General features: G+C 47.8%; 1 protein-coding gene across 1 annotated transcript; it reads right to left on the reverse strand.

Moving 5' to 3' along the window:
- Nucleotides 1-1,979: 1,979 nt before the first annotated feature.
- On the reverse strand, nt 1,980-15,662 carry CXCL12 (C-X-C motif chemokine ligand 12; the record flags this gene model as incomplete). The annotated part of the gene is made up of 5 exons (XM_084290612.1): nt 15,585-15,662; nt 11,323-11,440; nt 7,861-7,947; nt 4,097-4,194; nt 1,980-2,011 (listed from the first exon to the last, which is right to left on the reverse strand). Exons 1-5 carry the CDS (start codon nt 15,643-15,645, stop codon nt 1,980-1,982), a joined length of 396 nt encoding a protein of 131 aa, XP_084146738.1. The 5' UTR covers nt 15,646-15,662.
- Nucleotides 15,663-17,376: the final 1,714 nt, after the last annotated feature.

Consider the following 17,376-nt stretch of genomic DNA (forward strand, 5'->3'; position numbering starts at 1 on the left):
AGCTGTTGCAGATACATGTGCAGGGACAGCAGTGGACCCTAGGATATACAGCACAGCCCAGGGAAGATACAAGAAACTCTGGTTTTCTCACAGAACTTCTTCCTGCCTTTATCTTGACAACTGAGGTGCTGACCCTACTCGCATAGAAATCAGCAGCTCACCAAGTGCAGCGGTGCCAGACCTTCCAAACTGGAGATAAAAACACTTAAAGCACCAGTGTGGTGATGGTAACAATAGAAGGAATGTCAAAGTCGCACACACACATTTTAGGCACAGCAGTTGATTTTTACTTCAAAGTAAATGAGGTGGTGTGGTCCCAGCTGAAGCACTCTCTCTAATAGCACCCTTTTGCAGAGAGGAAAGTACTTACAAGATTTTTACCTGAATCCACATGGAAATAAGGTAGTCCGCGGGTAGCCAAAGTGCCTCTTTGGCATTAAAGATGCCTGCCACAGAAAGGAGTGTCTAATGAAACACCCCTTTCAGTGTTCCTGACACAGGCTGTAGGTAAGAGGGAAGATCCTGTTTGAAGCAACCCTCCAAAAAAACATACAAGTTACAACATTTTTTGTTTACAATACAGACACAGATACATACAAACACAAGTATTGTGCTGCACAGATGTGCTTCCCCCCAGATCTCTGTGTGCAACACAATGTGGTTATCATGGTACTTTCGGTGTCTTTTGCCATATACTATATAGCAAAGGTACTTCCTCACACAGGTGGGAATCAGGAGAAATAAATTTCTGGCTGAGAGAGGGAACTGGTGCAAGAAGTGGTATTTGTTCCCAGGTGTACTTTGCAAAGAAAATCCCAGAGGCTGTGCCATTCACCAGCAAGCAGAAGCATGACCACCAGTGAACAGTGATTGTTAGCCTTCATCTCCACACCCAAGAAGCACCCAAACTGGGCAGACACTCAGTATTTTCTCTCTTGCCCCAGTTATCTCTTTCCTCCAAAGACATGGCAGACAACCTCTCTGAGATCTACACAGAGCAATCAAAAATGTTACTGCCTTCAGGCAGGTGTGACTGACTGTTCAGTATCTGAGGCTGTTGGTGAAGGGTCACACGAAAGCTCCTCCATCTACTTCAGCACAAAGCCAGCCGATCTGAAATCACCTTCTGTGGACAGGTGGGAACAGACACCTGGTGCATGGCAGCATCTTTGACTCCTCCAGCAGTTTGCAACATGATCCAGCTGTTAGATCTTTAATAACCCATTCCTTTTTTTTGTGCTAAAATTTGTCATCGGAAACACAGGAACATAGGAAATGCCAAGTGACATCAGATCAGTGTTGTGGCTCCTAACACGCTCAGCTACTACAAACCGAGTACTAGCACTGTGCAGTACCAGATGTGCTTTGCCCCGGCTGCTCATAATTGCCACCGAGGTCTATGGTCTTCAGAGAATGGCTTAGCCCTGCAGCCTTGAATTCAATCCTCCAGCCAAAATACCTATAATCACCACCCCTAATAATGCTGCCCACTTGCATTGCTATCTGATGCTTTTTAGCCTTCCTATGTTCTTGGCCTCAATGACTTCTGGGGGAAAGGAACTCTTCCACTACTTACACAACAACATTGCACTGTACAGTTCATGTCCTTCTAGGTTTAAATCTCCAGGAGACTTGCATGAACCAAAGAAAGTTAAATAAAGCAGGACCTCTACATAGCAAAGGAAATAAAATATTATATAATAACATAGGGTTAGTTTAAATTCATATTTGCCCTCAGTGCTAGGTAATCAACCAACTGTATAAAAACATATTTTTCTCGAAATCAAATACATCTTACTATATAAAAATAGCACTGTGAAAGCAAGCCAATTTGTGAAAAAAAAAATAATAAAATAAAAACACCTTTGGAAATGCATGAAGCGTTGCTTTTGTGCTGCATGATAACAGTGAAATGTATTCATTCCCTAATACTGGTTATCTGTTCTCTGGGTCCTACAGTAAGAACTCCTGTAGACGGCTTACAATGCTTGCCTCTTACATCTTGAACCTCCTGTTGATGAAGAACAGAGTGAAACACTATTAAGGTCTATTTCAGTTGCAAAAGCTTTGATATCAGGCCTAGTCAAACAGCAAATTTGCATCTGGACTAACCCAAAGGCATTTCTTTTGCAGTCCCTCCAACCAGTATGCACCAAACAGTTTGGGAAAAGTTCTCCACAAGGAGCTGCTGGGGCCCAGAAGGGCAAACCCAGCCACGGGAGTTATTTTGGGCAGGTTGTGCTCGTCACAGTTAGTAAGGTGTTCAGAGCTAATATAAGAGGAAGGCTGGCTAGGAAGCTTATTCTGGACTTGAAAGCCAGAGCAGAGAATTATCGGTGGGCAAAGACACTTAGGAAAAAAAAAAAAAAAAAAAAAAAAAGGCAGGAAAAGGACGGATTAATCATCTGTGAGAGGTCCCTGTAACGGAGCGAGTGGCACTGGGAGTGCCTCCTCTCCTTCCCCACCCCACAGCTCTGCTGGAGAACCTGGATTGCATCTCTTGTGCTCCACAGGTGTCTGCAAGGGTGCCAGGTGACTGTGTGGGTGGAAGAACACAGAGAACAGCCCACACTCTGCTCTTGTTCAGCTCCCGTGATGGGGAGGATGGAGAGCGGAGGCCTCAGACCGGTGTGAGCATGGTACCCAGGAAGAGTGGTGGGTTAGGGATCACAGCACAGTGCAAGCATTTTGTGGGTGTGAATGTGGACTGTGTTCACTCAGAACAAGGAGCCAGGCTGTGCTGGTGGCCTCCAGCTTTTGTCTGAAGTGACCCCTATTCCTGCTCCAACTGATTGATCTTTTACCATCCAGACAAGGTTACTAAAGCTGAGCTACGAGTGTCAGAGGGTAAACACCAGGTATTCAAAAACCCTGATGTCTTGATGTCTTGCCTCGCCTACAGGAGCTACACAAAGATCCCTTTCAATGCCTGCTGGGCAAGTAAGACTGTGTGAACACAGCCAGCAATGGTTGTGGCTACTCTTGGTGAAGGTAGCCTCAGAAAATTCATCTAGGCATAAAGAGGGTGACTAAACCATAAGAAAGATTTTCCTTTTGAAAATATTCTTTCCAGTATCCCACACTGGTAGCCCTAACTCTTTTGGTGCAGAAAGGCAGGACACACTATCCTGATGGGACAAAACAACTTGGGACACCCAGAGGGTTGGTGTAGGTAACACCAATCTCTGAGATTGGTGTTAACTCACCACTGATGCAATGTTTCATGCTGTCACTGCCCAATGCTGCATTTGTCATTGAAAAACACCAGTGCCAAATTCACAGCTGTTATTTATAGTTTAACTCTGTCACTTTAGTAGTGGAGGAATAAGAACAGCTTAAAAGACAGAGGGCATCCCAACCTTTACTATACTTTTGACTTTGGCTTTGCTTCAGGGCTCTTTTGGCCTCTTTGGGTATCAGTTCTCCCATCTGTAAAATGGGATGGCCAGGCTTTAGGCAGCATCTCTACAAAGGAGACTGCAAGAATGAGGCAGCTCTTGCCCAGAGACTGCTGACATTAGAAACCATGGGGATATTGCACAGATCCCTCTGGGAAGTTCAATATGGGTAAAATGCATTATCCCAAATGTTTTTGCCCAGTCCCCTCCTTGCCCTGGTCTCCCTGTGGAGGAAATCAGGCATACAGATTGGACAGGAATCAATGTCCTACTCTACGTATGATTGCAACCTAGTGAGAAACAGCCAAATATTTTGTTGCATTCCTCGTGTTCAGAAAACTGAAATATGCAGTGCCATTAAAGCATGGCCACTTTGAAATGAAATAACTTAGCCAAACTCCCCCTTGGTGTGACAAAACTGACATCAACACAGCCACACTACAGCTTTACACCAGGGTTCAAAAATTCTGTCCCATTCACCCCCACTGCCACTGTGGCTGAACTTTTCCCCTGCTCTAAGAGCTTTATCTATATAATACCCCTTTGCAGGGAAGGTAGAGTTGTTATCTTCAACAAACATGGGGGAAAATGGAGGCCTGGACAGGCTAATGTATTCGCCCAGTATCATATAGGATGGTCTGTGGAAGGGCAGGGATGTGAACCTGGGGTATCCCAGCTCAGAAACTAATGCCTCCTACCATTCTTTCTCCCTGGAGACTTTAGTGGTGTTGCACGGGAAGGGCAGAGTGGGCCCCGTTTCTTCTGTTGCTTTTTTTTATGAGTGCGATGACGTGGTCTAAATTAAAAGAAAAATACAAAGAGACTGCCGTAAATTATCCATATACAAAGGCCTTATTCACATTTATTCTATGTCCCCTTCACATCTTGCTGGCAGGGTGAAAATGAAGATAACATCCCCCTCCACATGCTCTCTGCCTCAGAGGAACACAAGGCAAATGGACGTGCCCTGGTGACAGGCCATTTGCAAGTCCTGGGGCCAGAAGTTTTTCCCCAAAACACTGACACCTCCCCAGATGCCTGCCAGAACTTGTTAGCCAGGAGCCTCTCTATCAACATGGCACCCAATGAGGTACAACGAGATTGGAGGGGGCTGGATTTCTGGCTTCCCACCCACCATTTCCACCAATATCCACAAGAGCCGGTTGTTTTTCTATGGGATTTATGGGCAGTCAGCGCCTTAAAATGAGGCTGTGGAAACATTAGCCTACACTGTACCCCACTGTGCAGGGAAGCCACCCAGCACATGCTTGGTGGAAGTACCAGGAGGCTGTTGTTTTGGTGTCTTGCACTCTGGCCCTTATTTAGTAATGAGATTAGAAACGAGGAAGAGCTGCCACACTTGGGTTTACAAGTGCTACGGAGGAAGGCAGCAACAGGGCTTAGCTTTCCTCATAACCAGCCCCTGGAAGTCAGGAGTTTCCTTTCCTTTCTCCCAAAGGGCTTGGAGGAAAAGCTTTTCCTATTTGGCTTTGTTATTTTCTCCAGATCCATCAACTCTCTTGTCTGTGCCAGAAGTAACAACTGAGCTTAATGGACTCCAACATCTTGGGCTGAGGGGAAGTTTTGAGCTGGGACTATGTCAACGTGACAATGGACAAGCCAGGATCATTCTCTGATCTCTGCTTATTTTGGGCTCTGTGAACTCCACAAGGGCCTGATTTTGCAAATCCTTGCATGAAGGGAAAAGGGAAAGACAGTCAAGGTGGGACTGTAAATGAGGACTGGGATTGCCTCGAAGTGGTAAAGGATTTGCTAGCTGATTCAAGAAAGGACTGATTTGCCCCTTGTCTATAAAATGGATGAGTGTTGGATGATGTTGGCCACAGCAGTTGCACAATGATTTTTAAAGCCAGTTAAGGAGTTTGGACTCCTGACAGCTTGAATGTATTTTACTGATGTCTCATAAGTACATATATTACATGGAGATGTGATGAATATCAAGCAATAATAAAGGCTAAGCAGGATTAATGAGCAAAATAATTCCCTATTAAAAACCATATCTACTTTCATAATCACCTGTATTAGACTACTATGCTCTATGACCTTTTGATTGCCTTTAGCTGCAAATTATAACACAGAATATACTCTCAAGTGGAAGCACTGGTATTGATTAAGATGTCTTGACAGTTTGGATTTTACTTAAGCAATTACAAGAGCCCTTTCTACAAAACGTATTGATTTTATTCCAGAAAAATAAATTCCCATGTACAATTGGGTTTTCATAACATGAAACAATTAGCCATTTTATTGCTAGTGCATATAGGGTAATGTCACATTTCATACAATTTCAGTACAAGTGAAAAAATATAATATATGGCTGATTGAAACTGATAGCTACATTAACATTTATAGATCTATATAGATTTATTTTACAAGCTGTTAGTAGTTTAGAAGGATATCGGTGTTTTAAACTACCAACATTCATATGGCTCCAATTCAAATATATGAATTGCTTGATGCGCTATAAATATATTCCAAATACATTTTGTTGAAGAAGTCAAAGCTGTGCACTAAAATATATCAAAAACATGCCTCGTGAAAATGCTACAGACAGAGCCCTGACTGTCTATGGAGCATGAAAATGCCACTGATGCTAGCATTAATAGTTGGAAAATGAAAATAATGCCATGATTACTGGGATTAGGTGATGGAGATGTATGCTGTGATCTTATTTAATAGAATTGGGACCAAATTCTTTTCTGTTAATCAATGTAAATCAGGATGAAATCCACAGAAATAGCAGAGTTGCTTCTGGATGAAAGTTAGGTTAACCAAAAACCAGAAACTGGTTGGAGATCAGGTGTAGGCTCACTGGTTTCAGTAGAGCTGGCCCCAGATCTTCACCAGTGGAAGTGAGAGCAGAAGGTGCTCCAGCTGTGTTGTTCCCCATGGCTGGCAGGCAGGATGTGAGCTTATAATCACATTTAGCCAACCCTGCAAATTTCTTAACTGCCTCCTAAGTTTCAAGTCTTATGAACAGCACCAAAGGCTTCATTGGGGCTGACAGCAAACAGAAACTTAGGCAGGGACTTGAGGATTTTCCAAGGATGGGGAAAAAAGTAGCCCAAGCCCCTGGAATAGTCAGCATGGGCCACATCCTGCTCTTAGATTCAGCTGTGCCCATATCCAAAGCCATCCTGCCAGTATTAACATGGATTACCTCTGCAGAGAATTTGCCCGAAGGATGAGAGGGCCAAATGCTGGCAGCAAAGAAGGCACTGAGCATCAGATGAGATGGGGAGAGCTGGCAGGGCTGGAATCACAGTCAGTTGGTAGCTGGCTTTCCTCCCTCATCCTCCTCACTCTTGATCCCAAAAGGGCCAGATAGAAGAATGTCTCTGCCTTTGGTACCATTTTTCCCCTTGGTTATTGTAAAACCACAGGGTAAGAAAGACTTTTTCTTCCTTTACTCCTCTTTTAGAGGATGTGTGTGCATAGCAGACAGTGGAGGGCGTTCAGCTACCTGTACGGCTTCACACCTGCCCTGGGGCCATACCCTTCCCCACCTTTCTCCAAGAACTCACTGCGTTTGCAAATGACTTGATTCCAACCCTGCCTTTACCCTACAGAGGCAGCAGGGGCAAGGTTCAGCACGGTTACAGCAGGTTACTGAGGGGTGACAATGTGGTGGCAATGGTGGGAGGGACTCTGAGTGCACAGGTGGGCTTGCTGGCCAAACTGCCACTGCAGGACCAACTGCAGCCTGGGGCCCTGGGGCCCATTGCTTCTTCTCATCTTCTACTCCAGCAAAGCTGAAGCACTCCCCTGCAACTCAGCACAGAAATGCTCTATGTGCTGCTCTTGCTCACCATAAAATTTGACTGAGATAGGCTGGGTCCTCCTCAGGATAGCCATGACCAGCCACTCGCAAGGGGAATAAAGTTGGAGGAAAAGAGTATGAATTCGCCAAGCATGGCTGGCTTTGTGGGAGAGCCTTACTCATGGCAGCACATCTTGCCTTGGCCGAGATTATTAGCACTCCACAATGGCCAGCAGAGAAACAATTTTTATTGCCAAGCTTCACTCAGCTTCATCCGCCTGTGCAAGCAGACCCCCAGTGTAACATGGAGAAGGGGCTCCAAAGAAATTGGAACAATACAGATTTTGAAGTAATTGTAGTTTTGCTTGGGGAAGAGGAGGTGTAAAGGAAGCATTTTCCTTGGGAGAACGGCTCTTTTTAAAAAAGGATGAGTTGGGGACCTCAGCACAGAATCTTTAGGATGGATTTTGCCTCAAATCCCGGCAAAACTCTTAGTTTAACATTTAGGATATACTAGAAGCTGTTGTTTTAATACAGACTAGGTCAACTCCAAACCCATCTTCAAAACAATATCTGATTCCACGAGTACTTTGTCCGCATGGTTAAAGCCAGCCCTTAACGTTCTACCCTTGAATAACTCAGGATGTGTTAGCTGTTAAGTCCATTTGTCTCTTGCCTTACTTGTTTAAAGCTTTCTCCAGATATTCCTGGATCCACTTTAGCTTGGGATCAATGCACACTTGCTTGCTGTTGCTCTTGAGCCTTGCACTGCCAAAGGAGAAAAGTCAGGGTGAGTCTCGTGTGTGGCACCCCTCAGTCCACACCCCCCCACACACACCTTATTCTGCACACAGGTTTGCAACCCTATTACACACAGTAGAGCTGTGTCCAACTTTCCTGGGTGTCAGTGCTGCTCTCAGATGACTCCTGAAGAAGCTGGGAGACCCCTGCCACCCTCAAGGAACCTACTCTAAATACAGTTCAGAGCACTGGTAGGGTTTGTCATCCCCAGTGCTGATTCCTGTGCTGGGGTGCATGCTGAGGAGATGACATGCAGAACTTGAATCTAAGTTTTCTAATTCCTATCTAGGCTGCTACATGTTCAGTGCTGGGAACAACTAAATTTCATTTGAAAAGATTAGTGTGGTAAATACAGGTCATTTCTGCAAGGAGTTAATTAAGAACATCTTTCAGATTCAACCACAAAGTAAATGTTTGCATGTTTTGAAGATGGACACCAAACCATTTCTCCTGAGTGTCCTGAAAGGGTCTGGTCACTCCTTCACTTTTTGTTTTACTCTAAGGCTACTCAAAGGCTACAAGGCTCTATACAAGGCTATCAGGCTACATGCAGGAAGATAACCGTGTTCCACCATAGTACCAGAGACAAATTTTCCCTTATATATTCAGTCAGCACTGGAAAAAAAAAAAAAAAAAAAAAAAAAAAGAAATTTCTTGAGGGGCTTCTCCTGCATGTCTGAGCTGCTCCTTCCCAGCCATACTTTAGCTAATTTGAATCTGCTAAGAAGTCGCAGAAAAGGGGACACCTGTCAGAAGAAAATTCCCTGTGATGACCTGGGATTTGGGCTACCTGCATTTTTCATACAGGAGCAGTATGAACGGCTTGCCACCCATACGAGGAGGTCTGACCCTCCAGGGCCTCTGAAGAGTGCGGTGACCCCTCGCTTTCCTCAGAAGGCCCTGCCTCTGCCCCAGCTGCTCAGAAGACTCCCCTTAAACAGCCTTGCCATGTAAAAGTGCCAAGAACAGCAATTTCATGGAAATGCCCATAGGAGTAAGTTCAGTTCTTGCTTAAGCATTTTGTTGAATCGAGGCCAAAATGTTCCCGACTTCATAAAGCGAAGTCTGCAGAATATAAAAATGTGGAGTAAGAAGAGGTCAAAAAGGCTCCTTGGTCTGAAGTTACGCAACAACACAGTTGTAACATAAACACATTGAAGATCCAGTCCTGCAAGCCCCGTGCCAATAAAGTGATGAATGGGCCTAATTCATATTTCCCTTACAGTAGTGCCAAGCTGGAGAATTTCCAGTGAAGTGATACCAACAGTGAGAATGGATTTGCTGATGTTAGCAGTGCTGGGCAAGTACTAAGCTGGCCGTATGGAGTACAGAACCAAAAGCACACGTAACCACCCTCCCGCCACAGGAGATGGAACTCCCCTCATCAAGGATTAAGACACTGATTTTTTAGACATTTATTTCAGAGTCTGGCAGCCCCTGCTGCTTGCATGGCTGTGGCATGTGTAAGGAGTGTTCGGCTGAATGGGCTTTGGTGTATTCTTTAGGATGCAATTAAGTGCATGCTAAAAATGCCTATTTCCATGTGTTGAAAAAGCAGGGAAATTGGGATGGGCTTCGTAGAAGCAGACATCCACAAAGGAGAGTTCTGGATCTGGGGAGATGACTCCTGGTGGAACTGGAGACAAAGGCCTGCTCTTACGCTTTTTGTTCAGGTACAATTTCCCTCAAATGTAAAGGGAAATGTACTTGATTGAAAAAGCCTGAGCTCTTTCCGTAAAAATCTGTATGAATTCAGTGACATTCTCTACTCTTGCAAACAGCTTTTAAGTCACTCAGACTTTCACTGTGTAACGTGTATCTAATGAATTCAGAGTGCGGTTGAGCTGAGAAACCATTTCAAGCATCAAAATGATAAATTAGTTTTGATTCCATTTCAACTCCTCTTTTAGCAAAACTCAGACTTTCAGGAGCATTTGAAGGGAAGTTTTTGGTTTAAGTACCTCACATCTGTAAGTAACAGAAAGATGGTGACCTGTAGGTTCATGTGTTCTGTGTGCTACTGGATCCTGTTCCAAACAGACACACTTGGATCAGGAATGGGGCAAGAACACACACTGTGTTTCTGTATTTCATGCTCTTAACCATTCTCTAATGACTATGATCCCACATTAATTAAGAGAAGAACTATATACTGTATCCAATATTAAGTGCCTGCTGTTTTCTTGAATCTACTCCAGAAAATTCCAGATCTTCTACAAAGCCTTAGCATTGGGACCCTTATGACACCGACTGACAGTCCCAGAACACAAATCCATACACTATTTGCCTTTTGGATGCTTGCCTCCAAAATTGTTTATAGGTATAGATCAGACTTAGTCACAGCTGGTTTTGCCATTTTTCTGAATGGAAATTATTTCTCAGCTGGGTTTTACATTTTTTCTCACTGTCCTCCACCAAGTCCTAAGGCAGAACCACACATGAAAATGTAGATGATCTACACAAGAGTGGTTTAAAAAAAAATAAATCATATGAATAACAAATTGTTCATGAATTGATGCATGCCCTTAAATACATCTGTATATTCCTGAAAAATACCACATCGGTTTTCTTAATGCAGAAATGTTTTGGATGACAAAGAATGGATTTTTACAGCATTTAAGTTACAACTGGAACAGCTCAACGTGAATCCACACAGAGCCAGTGCTGGGAGCACTGCACAGAAACCCAGTGCAGTCACTGAGACCCCCCTTCCAAGGTCAGTAGAAGTTGATGGTAGTAATGCTCCCTTGCAATGAAAAGATGAATGCTGATTTTTGTCCCTCTGAAGGAGGGAGTCACCCATGAAAAAATGAACTCAAATTACCCCCTTAAAATCACACACAGAAAATAAAAATCAACAACCCCATTTTTCTGAAAACCAGTGTTTCTTTTTAGCAAAAACGGAGAGGTGATTTTCCATTGGGAATGCACCTTTTCTCTCCTGCTGTGATCTGTGACGTACTGGAGCCAGACACCGCCTGCTAAGTGTGACCAGACTCAGATCACTGTAAAAATTTTTCAGTTAAGGTGTGAAGCTGTATGTACAAGGCAAGGGACTTCCTGCCTGATGTTCCTACTCACATACCTGTGGGAGAAACATGAGATCACAGGGAGCTCAGAGATGGAACACCACTAGACACATCCAGAGCTGGGTTCTGGGGACAGGTTGGGGGGTTAAGCAGTGTACAGGGTAAAGAGGTGAGCTGGGAATCATGGCATGAGACACTGACCTAACTGCAGCAAGGGGAAGAGCTGACCAACAAGCAGAGCAGGAACCAGCTCTGTGATTCTCCCTTTTGACCCCCTAGATTTGCACCCAGCTGGAAAGAGTGAGAGACTTACACAATCTGAAGTGAGCAGTTGGGGGTGGAGAGGATTTTGAGGTGCTTAATGTTGGCTCTGGCCACGTTGCTCTCGTAGAATCGACAGGGACATCGGTAAGTCAGGCTGACGGGTTTCTCTGTGGGACACAGGGAGAGAAAAGACATGTTACTGCCTCCTGCTCCGGGGCAGCAGCACAGACACACAGACCAGGCACGACAAAGTCCTCTCTTGCCTCCAAAATATGCAGGTGGAAAAGAAAAAAAAAAAAAAAAAAAAGTAGAAAAGCTGTAGCTTTGGAAGAGCATTTGTCCACAGCTCACAGCTCAATTCTTTCACCCCACTACCCAGCCTTTTAATCCTGGTGCGTGGGATTTTGGAAGACAAAAGAAGAGGGAGAGAAAATGGAGATAAGAAAAGAAGAAGAGATTAGAATAAGGAGCCCCTCCATTGTGCGGGGATGCTCCTGGTAATTAGACAAGATAAAGGCCAAAAGAGGGGGCACTTGTCCTCAGTGTTGTTCTTGCCAAATGATTTTGACCCGAGGCCAAATTAGAAGGTAGCCAGAAGAAAGCAATGAATTCCAAAGAGATCAGATCAAACCAGCTCAGCTCAGGTGCAGGCTTTCAGGAGGGACTTGCTACAGAAAAGCCCCGAGTCCTTCAGCCTTTCCCAGGGCCCGGTGGCTGACCTTTCCCCACCGCAGCCAACCCTTACTTTCGGAGATGCTCGCACAAGGAGGTGGGAGCAGGAGACGTGAGATCACAGTGGTTTTGCAGGAGAGATTTGGGGTCTTTTGAACTTCCTCCAGCCCATGGCAAAGTAACAGCAACTCGAGGAGACAGCTATCTGGCGCTGAGTTCCCCGGGCACTCATCAGGGACCACCGGGCTGGAGGAGAGTCTCATCAGCAGCATCACGAGGCTCAGAATTAAGTTTATCCCCTGGGCTAAAAGTCAGCAATATATATGCATGCAGAACTGAGGAAAGCTGCCTGGCTTTCAACACAGCATCTGATGATGCAGCCCTGCTAGATCATTTCTCCATGGAAGGACTTAATCACTGGCAACCAAGTGCACGTAAATGAAGTCCTTGCTCTGTGTGGAAGCTTCGAAGCCCCATGCGCAATACAACACAAACACAGCACCTTTGCCTGGGAGTCTAGAGGGAGCCGCCTAACATTTTCAGCCTCTGGGAAGAAGTGAATTCATAGAGAAGGTCCTAAGCCACGAGGCCTGGCTCATGGTGTTGATGGTCAGATCTGTATCTGACAGGGCTTTAGATCTCACACAGCAATCTGCCATCCTGTGTATGTAGCCACACGGGAGCACTAGCAGCATCCAAGCCCTGCTCCCTTAAAGTTAGATGAAGAGCTAAAGAGCAGGAAAAGGCCTGGAATCCCTAAGCTCTCTTCTAGGAAGGTGAGAAATGACACAGCTTTTCAAAGTGCAGCTGATCTGCACATATTGCGTATTTACTAACACCTGTCCCTAGCACACATAACCACAGACAACCTGGTGACATTACCCTGTCCTCAGGAAGGAAAATCCTTTTTTTCTCCTGAGCACTTCTAATGAGAGAAGAGCCAGGGTTTGATCCCATTGACAGACAGGCAAACACAGAGAAATTCATCAGTGGGGTTCTTCCAGATTCACACCTGAATCAGGACTAGAAGTTAACAAAATTGGAGGACATTTTCCACCAGTTTCATGGCAATACATCAGTCCAAATAACGATATAATTTATGAGTGAATAAATGGGAGAAGGAGCTCCCATCTGTCATGTGAAGGGAGCAGGAGGGCTGCAGGGTGAGCCCCCAAACATGTGCTATACAGACTAGTGCTAGTGAGGAAGGGAGGGAAAAGCGCACTAGGATTTCTCATTGCTTATCTGTGCCTGAGAGCTATGCGTAAGTGCACTTATATAGGAAAGGGAGGCTGAAACTGCATGCAGTCATATAGCAACTCTAAGCACAACTGAAGAGGAAGCACCTCTGCAGGCTCATACTGACAAAGTGAGTTTAAGCTTTACCCTAAACAGCATTCAGATCTGTGACTTGCGAATGCAATCCCATCTTCTCTGAGACCAGGAGAGCGACTTTCGATCCCATCCCACTCACTTGAAATCAGGAGAGAAAGCTTAACCATGACCAACATGTCTCTAAATCCCGAAGCTGTTTCCTGCCCAGGAAAAGGCATCCAGCACCGCGAGGCAGAGGGGGTGCCCAGCACTGGGTGCTCTGTCACCCAATGCAAGGCGCAGTGACAGTTCCCATGCCAGCACAAGAATCCCTTTGGCATTTCTGTGTTCCTTGTTCGCTGACCAGCAAGAGGCATGGATCAGCAGGGATGGCAGCACAAGCACCGGGGCAGTTCTCAGCACCATTCCCAGGGAACCGACATCCCCTGCCCCTGCCCGGCTCTCGGAGCGTGGCTGTGGCTCACCGAGCTCACAGCAAACCTCCTGCCAGGGAAACCCAGCGCACACAGTGCTCCCCGACATGGGAACCCCTACAGCAAGAAGCAGACGGGACACTGCTGGTCCTGCCCCGTGGCTGACAAGCGCATATTTCTTTATCACATTTCAAAATTTGAAACAAATTGTTCCACATGTAGTAAAGCTGACTAAGCCAGTAACTCTATGGGCTTGTACTGCAGGAGTGGATGCTCCATGGGTTCCCCGATGTCTAATGAACACTGAGCACAAGGTGAGGCTACTCTCTCGTATGGTCTGTTAATTGTACTGTTACATGAAAACACCAGCTTAGCTTTCATGAAACTGATTGTGCATAAAGCTTTTGGGAACTTGATCTGTCTAGCACATTTGGTTGAAATGGGTGACAGAAGAGCTAGACGCTATTCAGACACCTCACTGTCAATCCTGCAGCCACACATCCTTAGATAAAAAGAAAAAGAAAGCAACTTTTTTGGCTCTTGACTAGCAGGACTTATGTTTTTAATAGTTTGACTGTTTTCTGACCCAGAGCTGAGTTTTGCTGGCTCTGAACACCCACCCCTGCTGACAAATTCTCTCTAACCCGATGTGCTCACTGAAATCTGCCCCGCAGGGTGGACGCTTATCAAGGCTGGCCAGTCAGAGCGAGGGAAGCTCTGACCAGGAAAGCAGGCTGGGCACGAGAAGACAAACCATTTGAAATGATGCAAACATCATTTTACTCCTGTTCATCCAAGACTACATTTGGTGGTATCAGGAGAGGACTGACAACTTTTTAAGTCCATAACTGCTCCAGTTCCCTGGGGGATAAGATGGGGATAGGCAAAACCAGCTTTACCAGGACGGCCGAGAACTTGGAGCTCACCTGCCCTCCAGGACAAGACAGCCCTGCATCTGGATCAGGGTTGAGAGCACTACTTGATGTGCAAAGAAACAGGCAAAAAGCTGTTAGCACCACAAGCCTGTGGTGTCAGTCCCCTTACACCAGTTTTTCTCCGACAGCTCTAAGCCGTTCCTCGCCCGAGCAGCCGGGCCCCCAGCGCTCGCCCTGCCATGAAGACACCGCAGCGGAGCGCCCCGGCCACACGGCCTGCCCCCGCCTTCGGCACCGAGCTATTGGAATCATCGGGAGCAATTATCTCGCTCCGGCTAAACAAAGGGGCACTGGGAGGGGACCCTTCCCCGCCCCGGGGGGGGGGAGAACACCCAAGTTTCGGTCCCCGGAACGGGCCAACGCGACGGGACCGGCGGCTGCTGGGGACGCTCGGTGCCGAAGAGGGGACAAACGTGGCACACCTGTACCAAGGGAGGACCGGAGTTTCCGAGGCCGAGAGACCCTCGGAGGCTGCGGGAAGGGGACCCGCGGCTCAGAAGCCCCCGCCCGGCCCGGGGACCCAGCGGGGACAGGCGACCGCGGTGGCAGTGCCCTGTGGCGCTCGTCGGTGTGCTGCCCGTATAGTCCCGGTGCAGTTCGGGGTCCCCTTTTTGCTCCTCGTTCTCAGAGCCCCCCAAAACTTCCCCGCGGGGCTGCGGGAGCGAGCAGGGGATGCCCTCCGAGCGCCCGCTGCTGCTCAGCCCTGCCCCGATCGAGGGAACGGGAACAGACGAGGCACGGGACCGGCCGCCTGGTTCTCATTTCTTGCAACTCTTTTTTTTTTTTTCCTCTCTCTTTAGTGGAAATCAAGGCGCACATTTTGCAGCCCAAACGCCTCCCTGCGGAGCGAGCGCTGTCGGAGGCTCTCAGCTCCAGCAACCCCAGCACCCCCTCGCCCTCCTGCTCTGCCGGGGGCTTTCCGGCGGGCAGGGGGGTCCCGGCGGCATCCCACTTACCCTCCGAGAGGGAGACGAGGGCCAGGGCGAAGGCGAGCAGGGCGAGGGCGCGGAGCTCCATGCTGGGCGCTATGCTGCTCGTCCCGTCGGCGGCCGCGCTCTGAGCGAGTCCCCTCCTCCCCTGCCTCTATAGAGGGGCCGGGGGAGGGGAGCAGGGGGAGTAGCCAGCCTATGATTTATTGCCCGTGGCATGTTATTACATCCTTCCTCTGTTAAAAAATGCTTGGAAAGGGACCAAAAAAAGAGCGAGGGCTTTCTCGCTCCGCCAGCACCGCGGTCTCCCCCCTCCCCGGGAAGCAAAGAGCCTTCCCCGCTCCCCCCCACCCCATCCCGGCCGATGGGGCTGGGATCTCGGGCACTGCAGCCAGCCCGGGCCGGGGCAGAAAACTGCTGCTCCAAAACCCCAGCCTCGGCCGGCTCCGGCCGTCCCGACCCCGCAGGTCCCGGCCCCGAGCCGCCAGGCTCCCCCCGGGGACGCATCCTGCCACGGCTCGGCCTCCGCACCCGGAGGAGAAAAATCCCCCTTCGCTCCCGTGGGCGAGAATCTAGGCTTACACCGGCGCCCCGGACATCACATCCAGCGCCTCATATGAAGTATCTTCGAAGAAGTTTTTCTCGGGGATCTTTTTTTCTTTTTTTCTTTTTTTTTTTTTTTTTTTTTGGGGGGGGGGGCAAAGAGAAGGAAGCTTTCAGTTTTGCTTCTGCATGCTTAGCTCTAAATACCACCTTTTCACCGTATTAGCCGGTCCCAGTTCTCCATCTGCTGCCCCATTTCGCCCCCTTTGTGTTGCAGATGCTGCTGGGCTCCCTGGCACCTCGGCTGAAAACCCCCAGAGCATCGAGAGCCCCGAGGTCCCAAGGGTGCGCTTCCCCTGAGCTATCGCAGCATTGTCAAGTGTAATTGACCTAAGCATGTCCTCGCTGCCTGCAGTCCGAGACCATGGGGCCCTGTTTGTTGGCATTCAATACTTCAAATAAACATCGAGGCTTTGGTTGAGCTGGGACCCCTCAGCTGCATTTAAAACAGGCGCCCTCAGAAAGGTTGGGATGGGGAGGGGACCACCGGGTAAAGCTAATCCTGGCCTAGAGGTGTTCAAAGGGCAGGTCCACGAAGGCACCAAAGCCAGCAGCACAGCCAGATTTTACCCCGGGTAAAGCTCTCTCTGCCACAGCACAGCAGGCTGGAGGCATTGGCTCGAGGGAAATGCCTGCACTGACACCGGGCTGGTTTCCTCCACCGGGACACAAGCTGAAAGGCAATTCTCACACCCAGCTCCCCTAAACCTAGCTATTTGTATTTCCTTGGCTCTGTTTGCCAAGGAGCCCTGAATTTGCTCAGGCTGATCCTTGCTCTCCCCCTCTCCCTAGGCGAGATAGCACAGTAGCGTAGGAACCCGAAGCACTGAAGGGGCCAATAATTGCCACTGGTGCTCGCTGCGGGTGCTCTGACAGTTGTGACATTCTGCAGGGATGGGAGAAGTGCAGGCTTAATCCCAGCGCAAACACTGCTAGGAGCACTGCTGTCCCGCCAGCGCTCCGCCTGGCACACGGGGACGTCCACCATGCCATAAACGAGTGTCTGCTGCAGCTGCTACCGGCACGGCAAAAACACACAGCCCCAGGATCTCATCGAACGGGCTGGATGGACACAGAGTGAGCTCAGAGTTACATCTGAGTAGTGGTCTCCCTCCCCCCTGCTCCCCCAAACACACACATGTGCTGCAGCCGAAGCAGAAAACTGCTGGGACCCTAGGAGGTGCCTGGTGCCCTTCAGAGCTGCAGCATGCAGATA

This window comes from Netta rufina (genome assembly GCF_964035555.1).
Source record: "Netta rufina genome assembly, chromosome: 7".
NCBI classification, from domain to species: domain Eukaryota; kingdom Metazoa; phylum Chordata; class Aves; order Anseriformes; family Anatidae; genus Netta; species Netta rufina.